Source organism: Pteropus vampyrus, unplaced genomic scaffold (assembly GCF_000151845.1).
Source record: "Pteropus vampyrus isolate Shadow unplaced genomic scaffold, Pvam_2.0 Scaffold170, whole genome shotgun sequence".
NCBI lineage: Eukaryota > Metazoa > Chordata > Mammalia > Chiroptera > Pteropodidae > Pteropus > Pteropus vampyrus.
This window is the reverse complement of record NW_011888951.1, coordinates 1722838-1740148: the sequence shown is the minus strand read 5'-3', so window position 1 is coordinate 1740148 and position 17311 is coordinate 1722838. Positions and strand designations below refer to the sequence as shown.

The following is a 17311-nucleotide window of genomic DNA, read 5'->3' as shown; positions in this document are numbered from 1 at the left end:
ATTCACATACCTTTTTACTCTTTTTTTAAAACACACTGCTTATATGTAAAACCTGGAATTTCTGAAGAACTTAAAATTAATTAGCAGCTGGACTACTTGTGTTAAGATATTGTGTTAAGTTAGAAGATATTTTACACTTAGAAATAGCAGAAATTTCTAAAACTTACCAAAAAAAAATGTTATCTCCCTTGTTAAAATGTTAAAATAGCTCTAAGTAAATAAATTAGGTATTAGAAAGAAGGAACAGTACATACAAAACACTGCCCCCCTAAAACACTATGCTTTTAAAACCATTTACAGAGATTTTAAAAAATCTCTGAAAGTTATAGGTTTCACACACTTATTTATAAAAAAAAGTAATAAATTGAGGTATTTCAATATGACATTTTATTCAGTAAAACTTATTAATGGAAATAAAAGGGAAAGAAGAGAGTATTATAGGCCTCATGTATTATAAAACTGAACACTCATAGCTCTGGGTATTCTATGACCTGTTGACTTACAACATGCAGAGGCAGGAAATCAGACAAGATCTGCTGTTATTCAGTGGCGAGAGATTTAGCTAGTAAGTGAGCCTAGTGGATTGTTCAACACTGATCTAGTTTAATACATAATGACACTGAATCCTTAAACAATCCATAAAGGGGAGTGAAATGTATGCAGCCTATTTTATAGATAAGAAAATGAATAAAAATATATGCTGTCATATACAAATTATACTTGATAAAATGATAAATTGAAAAGGTAAATAAACTTAAATGTTAGCAGTTTCCTATCCTTAAATTATTAATCATTTTTCATTTTTCTTCTAGTAATATTTTCACTACTAATTAATCTGGATTAGGCATAATTCTGAATACTCTGATAAAAAGAAAATTACTGTTTCTATGTCTTAGATAACCTTCTAAAAGTAAATATAAAATGGCCTCATCTTACCTGTACGACTGAAGAATTGAGGTACTCTGCACACACGCCTAAGGGCTGCACCAATGCTGAGACTGCCTGAAAAAAGACAGTGAAGGTTAGAAGTAAAAGTGAGCAGGTTATCTTCTTTCAACATCAAACAAATCTTTTTAAATGTTAGGGAAAATTTTAAATAGTAGTTTGATCAAGTCATGAATGAGTAACTAGACAAACTATACTCTTGGACAGAAAGAACTGATATAAGGATGTCAATTCATTTAAATTATTATAAAAATTTAACATAATATAAATCATAATATGCCAATTAAACTTCTTTGGAAGACTGGATGAAATGATTCTAAAGTTCATATTACAGAATACTAAAAATTTTTATTTGAAAAAAGAGGAAAACGTTGGGGAAGGAGTAAAATGTGCCTTTAACAAAAAAAAAACACTGAAGACTTTCAAAAGAAAAAAGGCTCAAATAAACTATAAAATTTGACTAAAATAAATAAAAGGCCCATGTTCTTTACTGAAAAGGACCAGTATATAAAAAAGTCAATTCTCCACACATTCTCACTTATAAATTTAACACAATTCCAAGCATGATCTCAGTGGGATTTTCTGTAAGAGAACCTGACATGTCGACTACATTCAAAAGAATACAGATATAAGAATGATCAAGAAAATTTGAGAAAAGAATGATGCTGGGCAGAACTGACACTACCAATTAAAACAGTGGAGCAATAGAGAAATGGCCAAAGAATGAACAAACGAATGAATGATTGGAACTGAAGTCCAGGAACAAATTCGTATACACATTAGACAGTGACATATTATAAAGCCAACAAATCAAAATAGTAAAGAAGAGATGAATTACTCATTTGAGAATCTTACAATAATTAGTTACCCATTTGGAAGAAAATAAAACTGGGTTTCTATTTTATACAATATATAAAAATAAATGTAAAATAATTCAAGAACTAAGTTTAAAAAATAAAATTGTGAAATATAAAACAAAATGAGCCTTTTTATAACGTTAAGATGTGAAAACATTCCTCAAGCGGGGAATCTTTTAAGCCATTAAATAATGACTACATAAAATTTTGAAGCTTCTGTGTAGCAAAAGACACCATCAATAAAAATAAAAAGAGAAGGAAAAGACTGGGAGAAAAAAATTTATAAACATACAAAATAGACATGGCTTTGATATGCTTATTATAAAAAGAATTACTAAACATTACAAAGACAACCCAAAGAGACCTAAATAACTAGGTCAATTTACAAAAGAAATGTAAACAGCCAAGAATCATATGCTCAAATTCACAGGAAATCAGAGTATTACAAATAAAATAATAACATACCATTTTTTCGTCCATTATATTGGAAAATTAAATACTGAAAATATTTAACACTAATGAGAGTATTAGGAAATGCCTTTGTGGGAGTATAGATTCGTAACAACTTTTTGGAAAGAGATTTAGCACTGTCGATTATAATGTTAAAATATAGTCTTTAACCCAGAAAATCCATTTTCTAGGAATCTATCCTTCAGAAATGGTTGCATATACATATAAAGACAAATTTATATGAACACTCTCTACAATAGCAAAACTAAGAAATAATCCAATGCTCATTAATAAGTGACTGTATCATGGTACAACATTTGCAGGAATGCACTGGAACCATTAAAAACACTGATAGCACTAACCTGAAAAGATGTCCAGGCTACAACGTTAAATGAAAATATGCTTCTAGGTATAGCTTGATTACAATTTAGTCTTAAAGAGAGAAAGATCATGCACAACATGTTTTATATAAATTTAGGAAAAAGTCAGAAAGGCTATGCATTAAATGCGTAACCATTTCCAGGAGGTAGGTGTATTTGTGGGGTAGGGTGCAGGAAAGGTGACTTTCATTTCTTACTCTGTATAGGTTTTTTAATAGATTGTGAATGGTTTATTTCCCCCTAGTAGTTTTCATATACAAAAATATTTAATGTGAATATAAACGTTAATATAAAATGAATACATTTACTTGTACTCAGTCTCATGGCCTAAATTTATTCTGGGACATAGTCACCTTTTTAAATAGTCAGAAATCAGGCATTTCTGATATTTTAATTATTTTGTTTACTAAATTAGAGTCTTAACTTTGGAATCTCTTTTTCCTATGCCTGAATTTTATCATTTTCTCAATACAACCTAAATGATATAATTCTGTATCGACCACAACAAACGACAGTTGCTCTGGAAAATGGTCTGACCTAAGAGAAAAATCTTGAAGGAACCTTTAAACTCAAGACATTTGATAATAATGAGGGTAAGTCCAGATTCTTATATATGTATCTAGCCTTAGCCAGTTTTCATCCGAGTAGGGTAGGAACTTTAGGCTCTGTATTTTTCTTTTTTAAAAATTAACTCTGTAGGAAAATAGTGTTTTAATCTTTTTTAAAAAATTAAGTTCATTTCTGATACTACCCAATGATGTATACAGCCAGTTCTTAAGAAATAAGTATGCTAGATAAAACCTTTTATCTGAACAGGTTTTTGTTGTGCTTTTTAAATCACTGCTTATTATCTTCCAGGTCAATAAGGTCATTTCTAACATACTTTCAGTGGGGATTAAAATGACAGTCTAACAGCCTAGTTAATGTTCAGGGAAAGTGGAAGAGGCTCCCTGGTAAGTGTTAGTGGAAATATTTATGATCTGGCAGACATGTGATCTTTTAAGGATAAAGAGAGTGGCAAGAAAGGGTCAGCCTAGCACCAACCATACTATCAGCCTCTCTCCTGGACTGTTATTTCCCGCATGCAAAGAGGGACCAAGGGAGTTAGCTGATTAATCGTGGTCTCACAGAAATAAACGCTACTCTAAGCAGTTTGTATCATTTAAGTATATTATTTTACCACATCATTTTCTGTTCTGATCAATTTATAGTAGCTAACACAGTATCTTATACATGAAAAGTACATAGAAAGTAGTTTTTAATTGAATGGTTAATTAACTAGAGAACAGAAGAAAGTACTCTCAGTTATAAACAGGTCAGCAGTCTGTGAAAAATTAACGATTAAGTTACTCCTCTAACTGCAAGGTTAAATTTTTCTGAGAAAATGAAGTTGACATGAAAAGATAATGGTATTGCACCTGAGGGATGATTCTCAACTCCTGTTACAGCTCTCTGTCAGTCTATGAATCTCTGTAATACCAAAAAGCTTACTAAACAAACTTAAAATATTTTATTTGTGCTTGGTACTATAAAATAAATTCTGAATTAACTGAGGCCTAAAATTATTATGTACACACACTTGCCACATTTAGCAACTGTCCTTAAACAGCAAGATAATTTCACATAACCATTACAGATTAAGAGAAAAAAATACCTTATGATAAGGGAAATTAGTGAGGGAAAAAAACTTTAAACACTTTATATTGAAATTTGGTTATTATGATTAAGGATAAACATTTCTATGGTTATCAGAACCATGAAAGCTGCTTCTGTAAAGATTAACTTACACTTTAACATTTAATTTAATGTATCCAGACTAGGTACCTTGGGTTACATACCAACCCCCTAAAAAGTGAACTACATCAGGCACATATAGTGGTTTAACTTACCCCAAGTTCTATATCTTCTGAATGGAGCTTGGCTTGAATTGCTGCAAATCCACCTAATTCTCCAAACTGAAAAGAGAAAGATACAAATTCATTTTAAAATGCTACACATTACTAAGTAAGGAACTAAGGCTAACATTCTACCCCATCAGTGTGCTCTGTGCTATCGATCTTGAGTCATCGCAAAGATAATTCTAATGCTCCTGTGATACGCTGCAGGAGATTTGCTAAGTCCTGAGATTGCTGTTCATCTGTATAAATGGCATGTATAAAAAAGAGGAACTATAAAACCTATCTCCTTAGGAAAAAATTCTGACTATTCTCTGCAGTTGTCATTTACTTAAAATACCAAACTCTAAGAAATCATTAGAAAATGAAAAAACATGACCAAATTAATAAAAATTGTATACCTTATTTACCAAATCCACGACCCATCCATGAGGTTCCTGAGAAAAGAAAACAGAAATTGAGATGGCAATAAAAACTTCCTCATTAATCCTAATATTTCTTTTATTCTAAACAAAAAGTTGGAGAAAAAAGTATTAACATTTGAAAAATATTTTGAAAGTTTTTTCCAAATGTTTCTTAATGAGAATCTTTGACATAACTATATACAATTTTAGGAGTCTGTAAGTCTGTATTATGACTATACTCATTATTATACTATAATATTTTGTTTTCATATTTCCTCCACTATGCTGTAAGTTAGGAACCATGTCTTATTACTCTTTATTTTAACAACCAGGACTTTTAAATTTATATCTCCAAAATCTAGAATAATGACAGATACATAGTAAAATGTTCAATAAATGACTTTGAACTACCTCGGCTTGTGCTAAAGCAATGGGCAAGTTTTCTATCTACTAAACTGACTTCTTTCAACTGTTCCTCAAAAACCAAACAGTATTTGATCAACGGATTGTTTAAATTGTGTACTCCCTGTGGGTATAATGCTACTGGCACATTGTAGGGCTCTAAATATAAGAAAAGATATTGGTTCTGTGCCTGGAAAAACGAAATTGTTAATGCTTACATAGTTTAAAAGAAAATTATACATGAGACTATTAGTTTTTTTTCCTAGGAATAATTAGTCATTTTAAATGATTTCAAATGCTCTAGTCTCTCAAATATCTCTAAGAAACTGGGACATCCATTAAACTGAGTTCTCAGAATTCAATAGGGCACTGATGTTAGGCAGTCATCATTTCACTAAACATTTCAAATCTAAAATTGTTCATGATGTTAGTTAACAGCTATGGAAAAATACACAATAGCTAAAAAAAGGTTAAGCAGTTTTATGAGCCATATGGAATATCATATCTGTCATTTTTCATAGACTTTTAATCTTTCCATGTAAATTGCCATTTTTGTAGCACAGAAAATCTTTTTCAATATATTTCTCTATAAAAAGATGAAACAAAACTATATTTACCTTTTGGAAAGTAGATATAGGTGAAATAGCAAACATATTTCCTTCTCCAAACACTTCTGCCCAATTCCTTTGAGACACTTTCATTCTGTTTTTAAAATGGTATTCATTATCAGGATTGAAAGCCTAGATTCAAAGAGAACAGAGAAATATTATTATTAACTATTTCTATAACAACACATATTAATATTAGACAAGACGATAAAAATGTAGCCTTGAACCCTTTCATTAACGGAATGTTTCAAGTATCCCCAAAATGCATATTCTTAGCTGGTGCAGAGGAGCAAACCACTAAAGTGGTGTTCGCCTGTCCTGTTCAACATGTGCTGTGAGTTAAGAGAAGGATGAGGTAATAGGATGAGAGGTCTGATTCAAGGCAGGGTGATGACACTGTTCCAGACATCCAAGGGCTGCCACAGGTAGAGCCGGGCAGCAAGGCAACGAAGACGGAAGTTAGGAGGGAAAACGAGCTGTCTTTTTTCATGTGCTACTGTTACTAGTCAGGGAAAAAGGCCAGAAAGCAAAACACATGCATACCCTATGTGAAAGTATTTATGATGTAAATAATTAGGGAGACATAAGGGAAAAATATTTAATCAGTCTAAGAGTTGAAAAGGCTATTAAAATTATAGAGGTATTTCTTTAAAACTGAAAACAGAAAGGTAGCTCTACTTCTAAAATGAAAAGCAAGGACCTAATAGCTAAGTTAACATCTTTAATGATAATATCATTAGCACTCACTACTAAGTACAAGTCAGTGGACAGTAAATATTTAAAAAAAAATCAAAACACAAAGTACTTCATATTTTAGAGATACTATACCATAGTAAGCACACCCAGGAGACCAATGGGAATTGGATCTTGTTTTATTCTCTCTGCAACCAATTCTATTAATAGCATTAACATATTGTAGATTCCTTCATGAATTTCAGTACCCCACTTGTGAACAGCACTTGATGTCAGGAGCTACAAAAACATAAAGGGCAGTTTAGAGTTGAACTTGAAAAGGAAAAAAAGCTTATAGTTTATCAGTTCAATCTCAAATAATCAAGAGATTATCATAATACTTACTTTTATAATACTTGCTTTCAAAGACCTATAACTGTAGTCCATCTACTCATTCATGTATTTCACAGTCAACATTGAGTTTTGTTTTTGAACTTTAATTCCCTTACATTAAAGAAATTGGTTTAAAAGAAAATTATTTGCTTCTCTACTTTTCATTATTACTAATAAAGGTTAAGTGGTATAGAGAAAGTAAGAACCTGAGATCAACTCCTGGTCCTACTGTTTTCTAGCTGTGTGGCCTTGGACAAATTTATCTGAGTTCTCAGAGGCTCGGTCCTCTCATCTCTAAAGAGGCAAAATTCCTACTAACTTCATATCGATGTTATGAGTACCAAAAGATATAACAAGTATTTTATAATTAGTAAGGTATTATTATTATTAATATATCTTGGCTGTCACCATTAACCAATATCCCTGGAATCTAAGAAACAAATACTATATTTCATGGATTCTAACATACACATTCTTTTTATGGTTTTTTTTTTTTTGTATCTAAGAAACAAGATTGCATCTTTCCACCTGTTGACCAGATGACAGCAGGACTCTGAATATGAAAAATATTTAGAAATGTCCTAATAATCTATTTTGCTTATTATTTGCCTTTTTGGTATGTATAAAACTAGTATTCAAATTTTTTAAATGTTTCAGTAAATCTAAAATAGTACTAAGTGATAAGGCAAAGTACCACTGTTTACTTTGTAGCTATTTTTCTTAAATATAAGTATGAAATATTAAAGAATGGTACACCTTATACTCAGATAGCATCTTAGATTCATTAAAAAGGAGAAAGAAAGCACACAGATGAATCTAAAATCATCATCATTGGATTTACCCAGTCCTCAGTCTTTTAGTCCTAGAGAAGTCTAATTCAGGAACTACTGCCAAAACAGGGTATGAAAATATCAAAAGATTTAATAAAATAATGGCAAATTAATATGGTGGTTTCAAGTTTTTCTAAGATTTCCCTTCAGAGGGAAAATACTGTGCAATAAAAATTTCATCTTGGCTACATCAAGCAGCTCTTAACAAGAGCAGCATGAAAGGGCTCAAACTTGTTTAGCTACAGAGGAAAACCTCAGTTCCAGATTTTTAAAATAACAATTAGTTGCACTATTTGCTCAAATGAGCAATAAACATAAGACTAATTTTATATAAGTCAAGGAGTTACTATTTTTTGCAGGAGTATTTTTGGCCTTCATGTATATTCTTACTATACTTAAAAATTAAATTAAAGCAAAGTGCGGCAGAGATTAACATTTAAGAAGCTTCATGGTGACTACAAAAAAAAAATGTAGGTGGATTAAGCACCACTACCTCTGTTGCCATGTCATATTCCCAGTTTTTACTTAAAAAATGGAGTTTTGTCTTCCTTCTAGAAAAAGGAAGGACAGGCAGTGCCTGGTGGGGAAGATGGGCACATGGTTTAACCATAACACTGCACTATGGCCAGGCTTAAATTTTTTTCTCTGCCTGAACATACTAATAAAGAATCCAGGTTGGACTGAAGGTGGAAAGGTAAAGAAAGTAGAAATCACAACAAAGCTCCTTTGGTGCACCTTATTCTTACAAGTGCTTATTATTTATACCCTTACTTCTAAAAAAAAATTTGAGGAGGCTTTTAAGAAAAGGAGAGTTATTATAAAAAAAAATTGCTAAGGAAACCAAGACCAATTAAATAAAATACTATTGAGTTTTCTGACAGCCAAGTCTAAAGGTACACAGAATTCTGCAGTTCTGACTTAAAAGAAAGCATGCCTTTTTGACGGAGAGAACCTTTTTAATAGCTCTAAACGCTAAGGTAATTTAACATAGACATTTATACATAAACAACACTGAACAACGTAATGCAGTATAACTTTGTGTTCATAGTTTTACAGAAAAAAACTCACACAACCCCTTGACTGATTATTATACTATTACCAACAGCTGAGGGCATAATATAAAACAGTTATCTGAAGCATCTCTGTATAGAGTTAGAGCATTCTATTCCAAATATGCAACCTGATTGGACACAGGACTCTCTGGATTTGGAAATCATCAACCTAAAGGTCTTTTCCTTACGCTAATAAATTCTCTTCTATGACATGAATAAATCTGTATTTTCTCTCTCTGTAAATGTATGCATACATCATAATGTCAGAGTATGTTACATATAAAAATCCTGCTATTTTAAAAAAGCTACTATAATTCTTAACAAAATTCTTAAAAGTTTAAAAAAATTTTAAACTAAAAATTAGTTGAGTTCATCTAAAACGAAGATAAATCTCAATTTCAAATAATCCCTGCCCAAATGACAATTTAAAAAATTTCTCCTTTTTTTCAAAGATGAAGCTATTTCTATTCCTATAGTTATTTTTTAAGCCTTGAATTAAAGGAAATTTTTCTATCAAAATGGTGGTGGGAATGATAGCTTGCAAATAAACAGTTTATTTTACTGGGTTTTAAGATAAATACAAACTTCACCCATGTTAGCTCTAGTGCCTTACTTGCATATAAAACAAAAATGGAAGTCAAAACCATAAAGGACAAGACAGCAGGAGACACATTTATTTATTCAGCAAAGATTTACTGAGCTCTTTCTCTGAGTTAGGCTGGCTATATGCTGGGGAAAACAACAGTGTCTATGACATTGTCCCTGCTCTTCTGGGATGTCTTGAAAAGGGATTCTTGCTTGAGTGAGAAACGCAAGTCTTATGATCTCCTATTCTCACTGTTAAGAAAAATTGATTTATAAGACTTGTGACCAGAACAGGAGCAAGTGTATCACTCTAGTTCTGATAAAGATGCTACCATCCACATGTCAGTTTGCCAATAATAATTAATCCAGTCAAACTTTCTGTAGTTTAAAATGTCTGCTTCTGTCTCCGTAGAATAATCAGTATTAATGGCTTATATTTGATAAATAAATATTATTATTGTGACACTTACATAAATAATAAACATTTATTATTTATATAAGTGTCAAAATCCTTAGTTTAGTAAGATGAATAATTTCCTAGAATAAACTCTTAACCTTAACAATTAAATTGAAGAAGTAAAAGTGACAGTCAACCAAAGATATGTGTAAACATTTAAATACAAAAGAAGTAAATCATTTATAAGCCCCAAATTTAAAGCTACTTTTTTCATTTTCTTGTATTCCTCAGTTGAACTAGATTCATAAACTGGTCTCACACATAAACTAAAACAAAAAACTTGTTCACCTTCACCCCTAACAACAACAAAAAATCAAACAAGCACATTTTTCTTACCTTTTTAAATGCTTCAGGCATACACCTATCCATAAATCTTTTACAATTTTCATCAGACTCGGAAAGACCTTAGTAAAATAAATGAAAAGATATGCCTTATTTAGATTTTAAGTAGTCTGTAGAGACCATATGTATCACTCCAAATTCATGCATCTGGAACTATTTATTATAGAAACCCTGATTCCTAAGAGATTATTAAAAGCAGAATATATACACTCTGATTAAGAAATAGGCTAAGAAACACAGTATTAAATTATTTATTAATGGCATTATTTATTAATATTTAATTATTAATATACATTTGTTAATAGAATAAGTACTAATTAGAACTGAAATGGTTTCCATGTCAGAGTAACTTCAAATGATCTAATAAATAAAATACCAACAGCAACTACTTACTCACCATAATTAGTTTTTTAAATAGCTTTATAAAAACACAAATATTCTCAATAAATGCAAAAATCACTCTTTTTCCCTCAAACAAACTGATGACCTCTGTGAAATAAAATGCACAGAATTGTGCCTGGCACATAGTAAGTGATAAAAACTTGCTAAGTGAATGAATGAATCCACCGTAAAATTATCCTTTGGAATACATTAAAACAACAACAACAACTCTATAACAGATTTGCATATCATTGGGAACACTAAATACGTTTTTTTTTCTGGACCCACTGCCTAGCATAGTACCTACACCCTAATGGACACTCAACAAACACTGCTGCTGAGAAGCCAGTAATAAAATACCATAAAATTGCCTATTACAATTAAATCTAATCCTAGTCAAAACATTTCCTCCTGATATGTCTCATATTTAATCGTGGTAGTAAACTATGCACGCTTTTAATGAAAAAAAAAAAAATCATAGAACAGTGGCCCAATTCTCATTTCATAATTGAATTCAATATGAAAAATAAATGATCTTCTCTTTAATATATAGTACAGAAGCTTCCTTATATTGACACCCATTCTTCCAATCTGTGATATTAGTTTAATATTTGTAAAGCACTAAGACAGTGCCAAGCACCTTAAAAAGCACAGAATATTTGTTAAATAAATATTACTTTTTCTTAAAAAAAAAAGGCACTGAATTGAGACTTAATTTAAAATGCTCCAAACTTCTGTAGAAATAATTAATTTAAATTTCTAGAAAGCTTTCCAATTATATTTTAAAGAATCTTGTACTGTATTGGAGCTAGATGAAAATAGCTGATTTAATTCAAAGCTTTTATTTTATACGGAATAAACAAAGACTAAGAGAGTAGACAATCTAAGATTATACGGATAAGCAATGACAAGAGCTAAGATTAAAATTCGGCCCCTTATCCAAAAAAAAAAAAAAAAAAAAAAAATCTCCTCATGTGTCCTGGAGTCTGAAAACTTACCTAGTCTTGCTAGGTAGGTAGATGCCAGTAGGCATTTGCCTAGTGATTCCTCTCGCTTGTAAGGGATGGACCAATGATCAGTCAAAACACGGCTTTCCAGTTCATATAAATTTGTTGTAGGGAATTCAATTCCTTCCCCTGAGCAGTTTCCATTTTCATCATTCTTCTGACAAAAAGGGATTATGGTAAAACAGAAACAATAATAGTTAGTACTTTAAAAATTTTAAATTTAACACATCGGACGCTTAATCAATGTTAGCTATTAATACCAATAATGTAGATACCACATTTCTTTCTCATAATCACATCTTTCACCCAGATGACCTCAAGTACTCTCAACTTTCATCACTGTGGCATCCCTACTCCCTCTGAAGGTGAGATCAACTCATTCTTCAAAAATGAATTCTCTCAATCTCTCATTATAAAATGTCAAACCTACCTTCACCTACAGCCATCTTATCCTCTCCCCTCTTTTTTCACTGAGAGGACAAATTTCTCCAAAGAGTTATCTGTATCTGTCATCTTTATTTCCTCGCCACTGACTCACTCCTGACACTCCATCGATACAAATTCCAAAGTCCCCACTCTCCCACAGTAGCTACTGTTAAGGTCACCACTGAAAACTATATCATTAAATCCAATGAACATGTTTCAGTCCTTATCCTACTTTTCAGGAATATCTGACCTCTTGCCAGCTCCCTCATCTTGATATGCTAGATTCGCTTCCCTTACTCCCAGGACAGCACACTTCCCTGTTCACCTTGTGGGTCTGGCTGGTTCTATTCTATTTCCCTTTCTGGTATATCCTTCCCCTTCTAGCCATCAAATATTGGAGTTTCTCAAACCTCAGTGCTACTCTCTCTTCTCCTCACTGTTCTCCAACCCAGTGGATGGCACCACATTCATTTAGCAACACAGCCAGAAATCAGGGACTCATTCTTTAAAACCTCATTCTCCCATCTCCACTCCCAACACCAGGTGACTAGACCGTGCAAATTTCTCTCAAATCCATTTACTTCTGTCCATCTCCACAGAGATGCCACTATTCCTGAACTCGTTTTTCTGCCATGTTTAACCTACTTAACTCCATACATCTGTAACTTTTTGAGAAGCTTTTCTAGATCTTCTAAATTACATCAAACTTCTTTATTTTATACTCTTACCATTCTGAACTTTTCCTTCATAGCACTACAGATATAATTTCATATTTAACTGTGACTTAGTTTATGTTTGTCTCTACTAGACCAAGTTCCATGAGGACAGGAACCCTGTTTTTGATCACCTCTTTATCTCTAGAACCTAGTACCTAACACAAGTAGATATTTAGTACATACTGTTAAATGGAAAAATAATTCATGTAAACAAGGTTTTGATTAATGAAGCAATTGCCAAAGTCTTCATCAGTTCTCACTATGCTAATCTGTAATAAAGCAAACTGAAACCCTCCTCCTAAACTGTCTACTATTTACTCTAGTTTTTTCAGCAACCTAAATATTTTCACAATTCTCCCCATAATTTAATCATCACAAAATAAATTCACCCCATTTAATAAGTCACCTTTAGCCTCAATGAAGAAAAAGACCATAAATATAGAGCAGAGATGATAAAAGCACATAGAAGACAATTTCCAATCTCATATGAATGATATCTAAAGGAATGCAACACATTATTTCTTTTCAGGTTCCTGTCTAAACTGGGATGAAAATAAGACAAAAAACAGCAAGATGAAAAATAAAAATGGAGAAGACGATGTAAATTGGGGGCGAAGAGTGGGTGGAGGTGGATTAAGTAAGTTTAGAATACATATAGGGCATACTCAGTTTCCAAAGTATAACACTTTTCAGAAATGCAATTAATAAGTTCTGTAAATAAATCAATTTTACTTAAAGGAACTGGAGACACCCAAAGAGTAAAAATTTAGAATAGTCTCAAAACTGTACACTTGCTAAATGCTTCAATTTATTAATGCAGGATAAAGAAGAATTTAGGCATATAAAAACAAATTCAGATGGATGATGGCTATACCTCATTACTACAGAATATCTACTGTTAATTCCTATAGAGGTTAATAAACCAAATCATATATAAATTCATCAAATGTACCCAGCACCTATTAAAACTAAGAGCTTCTGAATGAGATTACTGCTCTAGTAAGAGCCACGAGAGTTTACGTCCTCTCTCAGCTTTGTGATGTGAGGACGCAAGGAAAAGTGGTCAGCGGGCAATACGGAAGAGGGCCCTCACTAGAACTCGACCACACTGGCATCCTGATCTTGGACTTCCAGCCTCAGAATTGTGAGAAATAAAATTCTGTTGTGTAGACATCAAAAAACAAACAAAACCCCCCAAAAGCTAAGAGCTTCCTTAGGGCGGGGGTGGGGGAGATCCTTAACAAAATTTGTAACGAGACAAACATCATGTGCCTTCTGAAGTGGTGCACTGTTAAGGGCACGACATCACTTCTGTAGTAGTCCTGCCAAAAATGCATAACCTGAATCTAGGCATAAGGAAACCCCAAATCTAAAAAATATCACGACGATATTCTTCAAAAATGTCAAAGTCATGAAAGACTGAGGGAGACTAGACAGACACATTAAAAGCAACATGGGATTCTGGATTAGCTCTTGAAACAGGAATTTTTACTTGCTTCAAAGGACTTTAGTACTTCTTGGCTTCAAAGGACTTTAGTACTGGATCAATATTACTGTCCCGATTTTGATAATGTACCACGGTTACACAAAATAATATTTTTAGGAAATGCACACTTAAGTATTTAAGAGTTAAGGGCATCATGTCTATATTTTCAAACAGTTCAGGAACAACAATAACATGCACATACACTTTTACATACACACGCACAATACATATGTATGCATATTTAATACATATATATGGAAAGAGAAAATAATAAAGAGAATTTGATAATTGACAATTGAAGATCCTGAATAAAGGTTACATAAAAATTCTAGATTTATATAAAAGTTATATAAATAATTCCAGATTTACACAAAACTATTTTTGCAACTTTTCTGTAAATCTGGAATTATTTCAAAATTAAAATAAAAACAATTTAGTTGGATATATATAAGCATAAAATTTTATAGCCAAATAGAACCTATGAGAACATTTAATATTTTACATAGAAAAATCTAATGAATTAAGAGAGGCAGGGACTCACCTAGAGTGGTGTGGGTAACCTCACAGGGTGATTTGACCAGAAATTCCTAACTGGGCAGGTCATGATGGGTAGTGACGCCCCATACACATAACTTCTTTACTAAACCGGCTTACCTTTGCCATAAGCAAGACTTTTCCATTGTTTCTGTGCATCTAGGTTAACACACCTTTGAAATGTCCCCTTTCAGTTCTCTCCTACTAATTTGTGCTGTAATCCAATCCCTGCCTTGCTTTCATCCACCTTCATGTAATCTTCCCTACTTTCCTTCCTTAATTCCAAATGCTTAATAGAAACTGCAAACTGTTATTCTCAGGAGTTTCTAGGATCTTGCTCCTAGTTTGGCTCAAATAAACTCTTATTAAAAAAACTCTTCAGGCTTGGAGCTTTCTTACATTGACAGTGGTTAAAAAAAAAAAAAGGTTAAATTATACTTAGTATGCTCTTCTTAAGAAGCCCATTCTACTTGGTAACAAAAAATTTGGTTTCTAAACACTTTCAGGTTTTTGTCTTAAATTACCAAAAAAGTAATATATGTACATTCTTTGTAGAAAATATAGAAAATATGAATAGCAAAAATAAAACCCACCATTAACCCAAAATTAATTAGGCATTTTAATAACTATTTTCCCAGTAAAAGTTTTTCTTTATAAATTTTATTTTCTTAAAAATTCACAAATGTAGAATTAACCTCACTCACCACCTCCATGGCACCTCATCATCCTCTCTCATATAAAAACAGTATTAATGTACTATTTCATCTATCTGATTTAAAAGACAAATGCGATAATTATAAAACTGTTAATGAGGTTACAATATATAAAGATATGATCGTGTACAGATGTAGATGTGAATAAAACCAATTTCATCTTTGTCCCGGATTTCATTTCAAGTTTCAAGCTGTGACCTTTGACCAACCTTACCAAGTGCATCAAAGCCTTTTAGTTGATGATTATCTGTGTTCCATAAATATTTTTGTGGCCCCTGGAGCTACTGCATTCTTTGTTCCTTTATCTTGTCAATCATTAGATACCTGAGTTACACTATTAATAAAGTACAGTGAAGGGAATCTGTAGCAGAGAATAATCTGCGCAGAATTGCTGGGTCATCTATTTGGCTCCAACCCAATCTTCCTGTAGGTTAGTAAATTATCCTATAATAAATTCTGTTATATTCTATAGAGTTGCCTGCTTCATTTGTCAGTCTGAAGATATCTTTTCGTTATGGTGGCCATTACACCTTTGCCCATCATCATACAATATAATAATAATAACACAAAGGAGGGGGGAGGAAGCAAAGTTATATTGAAGCAATGTTTTTGTACAGTACTGAAGTTAAGTTGGTATTAATCTGAATTACACTGTTATAAATTAAGATGTTAATTGTAATCCACAGGGCAACCACAAAGAAAATAACATCTATAGTGAAAGAAAAAACAAAAGAATTAAAATGATACACTTGAAAATATTGACTTAATACAAAGACAGGAGTAATGGTATAATGGTAAAGACAGAAGAAAAAGGTATAAGACATAGAAAACAAATAGAAAATGGCAGATGTAAATCTTGTCTTATTAAATTATAATTATTAGTAATATCTTAAATGTAAATGGATTAACCACTCCAATCGAAAGGCAGAGATCTGCAGAATGGGTTTTAAAAAAATGATTTAACTATATGCTGTCTATAACACACACTAGATTTAAAGAGACAAAGAGGTTGAAATAAAGGAATGTTAAAAGATATATTGTACACACATAAAGGAGCTAGAGTGGCTATATAAGCATCAGAATAGATGTTAAGACAAGAAATGTATTACTAGAGATAAACAGGGACATTTCATAATGATAAAAAAAGTCAGTACAGCAGGAAGATAAAACAAAAGGACGTCAAAAGATATGCCATGAAAACAATAACCAAGAGAGCTGAGTGGCTACGCTAATAATTTCAGAAAAAAAAAGACATGTAAAAATTTAGAGACAAAGAAGAATTTTTAATGATAAAGGGTATCAACATCAGGAAGACATAACAATTATAAACATATATGCATCTAACAACAGAAAGCTAAAATACAGGAGGCAAAAACTAAGAGAATTGAAGAGAAATACACAATTCAAATAAGAATAGTTGGAGACCTTAATACCTCACTTTCAATAACAGAACTTGGTAAAGGTCAACAAGGAAATAGAAGAGATAAACAACACTACAACCAACTGTAACTAAAATATATTTAAAGAACACTCCACCCAATAATAGCAGAACATATTCTTAAGTGCACATGGAATATTCTCCAGGATAGAGCATATGTTAGATCTTAAAAAAAAAGCATCAATAAATTTGAAAGGATTAAAATCATATAGAGTATGTTTTCTCTGACTAGAATGCAATGAAATTATACATCAATAGCAGAAGGAAATTTTGGAAATTCCAAAATATGTGAAAATTAAACAACATGCTCCTAAATAAATAATGGGTAAAAAAAAAAA

The 17311-nt window shown here is 32.0% G+C and overlaps 1 protein-coding gene across 1 annotated transcript in view; it reads right to left on the bottom strand.

Moving 5' to 3' along the window:
* USP24 (ubiquitin specific peptidase 24) overlaps nucleotides 1–11817 on the bottom strand; it is a 98343-nt gene extending 86526 nt beyond the window's left edge. The window contains exons 1-7 of the mRNA XM_023536810.1: nucleotides 11652–11817; nucleotides 10267–10334; nucleotides 6770–6913; nucleotides 5951–6073; nucleotides 4929–4964; nucleotides 4522–4587; nucleotides 937–1002 (exon numbers count right to left, since the gene is read on the bottom strand). Of these exons, the coding sequence (XP_023392578.1) occupies nucleotides 937–1002; nucleotides 4522–4587; nucleotides 4929–4964; nucleotides 5951–6073; nucleotides 6770–6913; nucleotides 10267–10299 (468 nt within the window). The 5' untranslated portion in view covers nucleotides 10300–10334; nucleotides 11652–11817. The remainder of the gene's footprint in view (nucleotides 1–936; nucleotides 1003–4521; nucleotides 4588–4928; nucleotides 4965–5950; nucleotides 6074–6769; nucleotides 6914–10266; nucleotides 10335–11651) is intronic.
* Between the last annotated feature and the right edge of the window lie 5494 nt (nucleotides 11818–17311).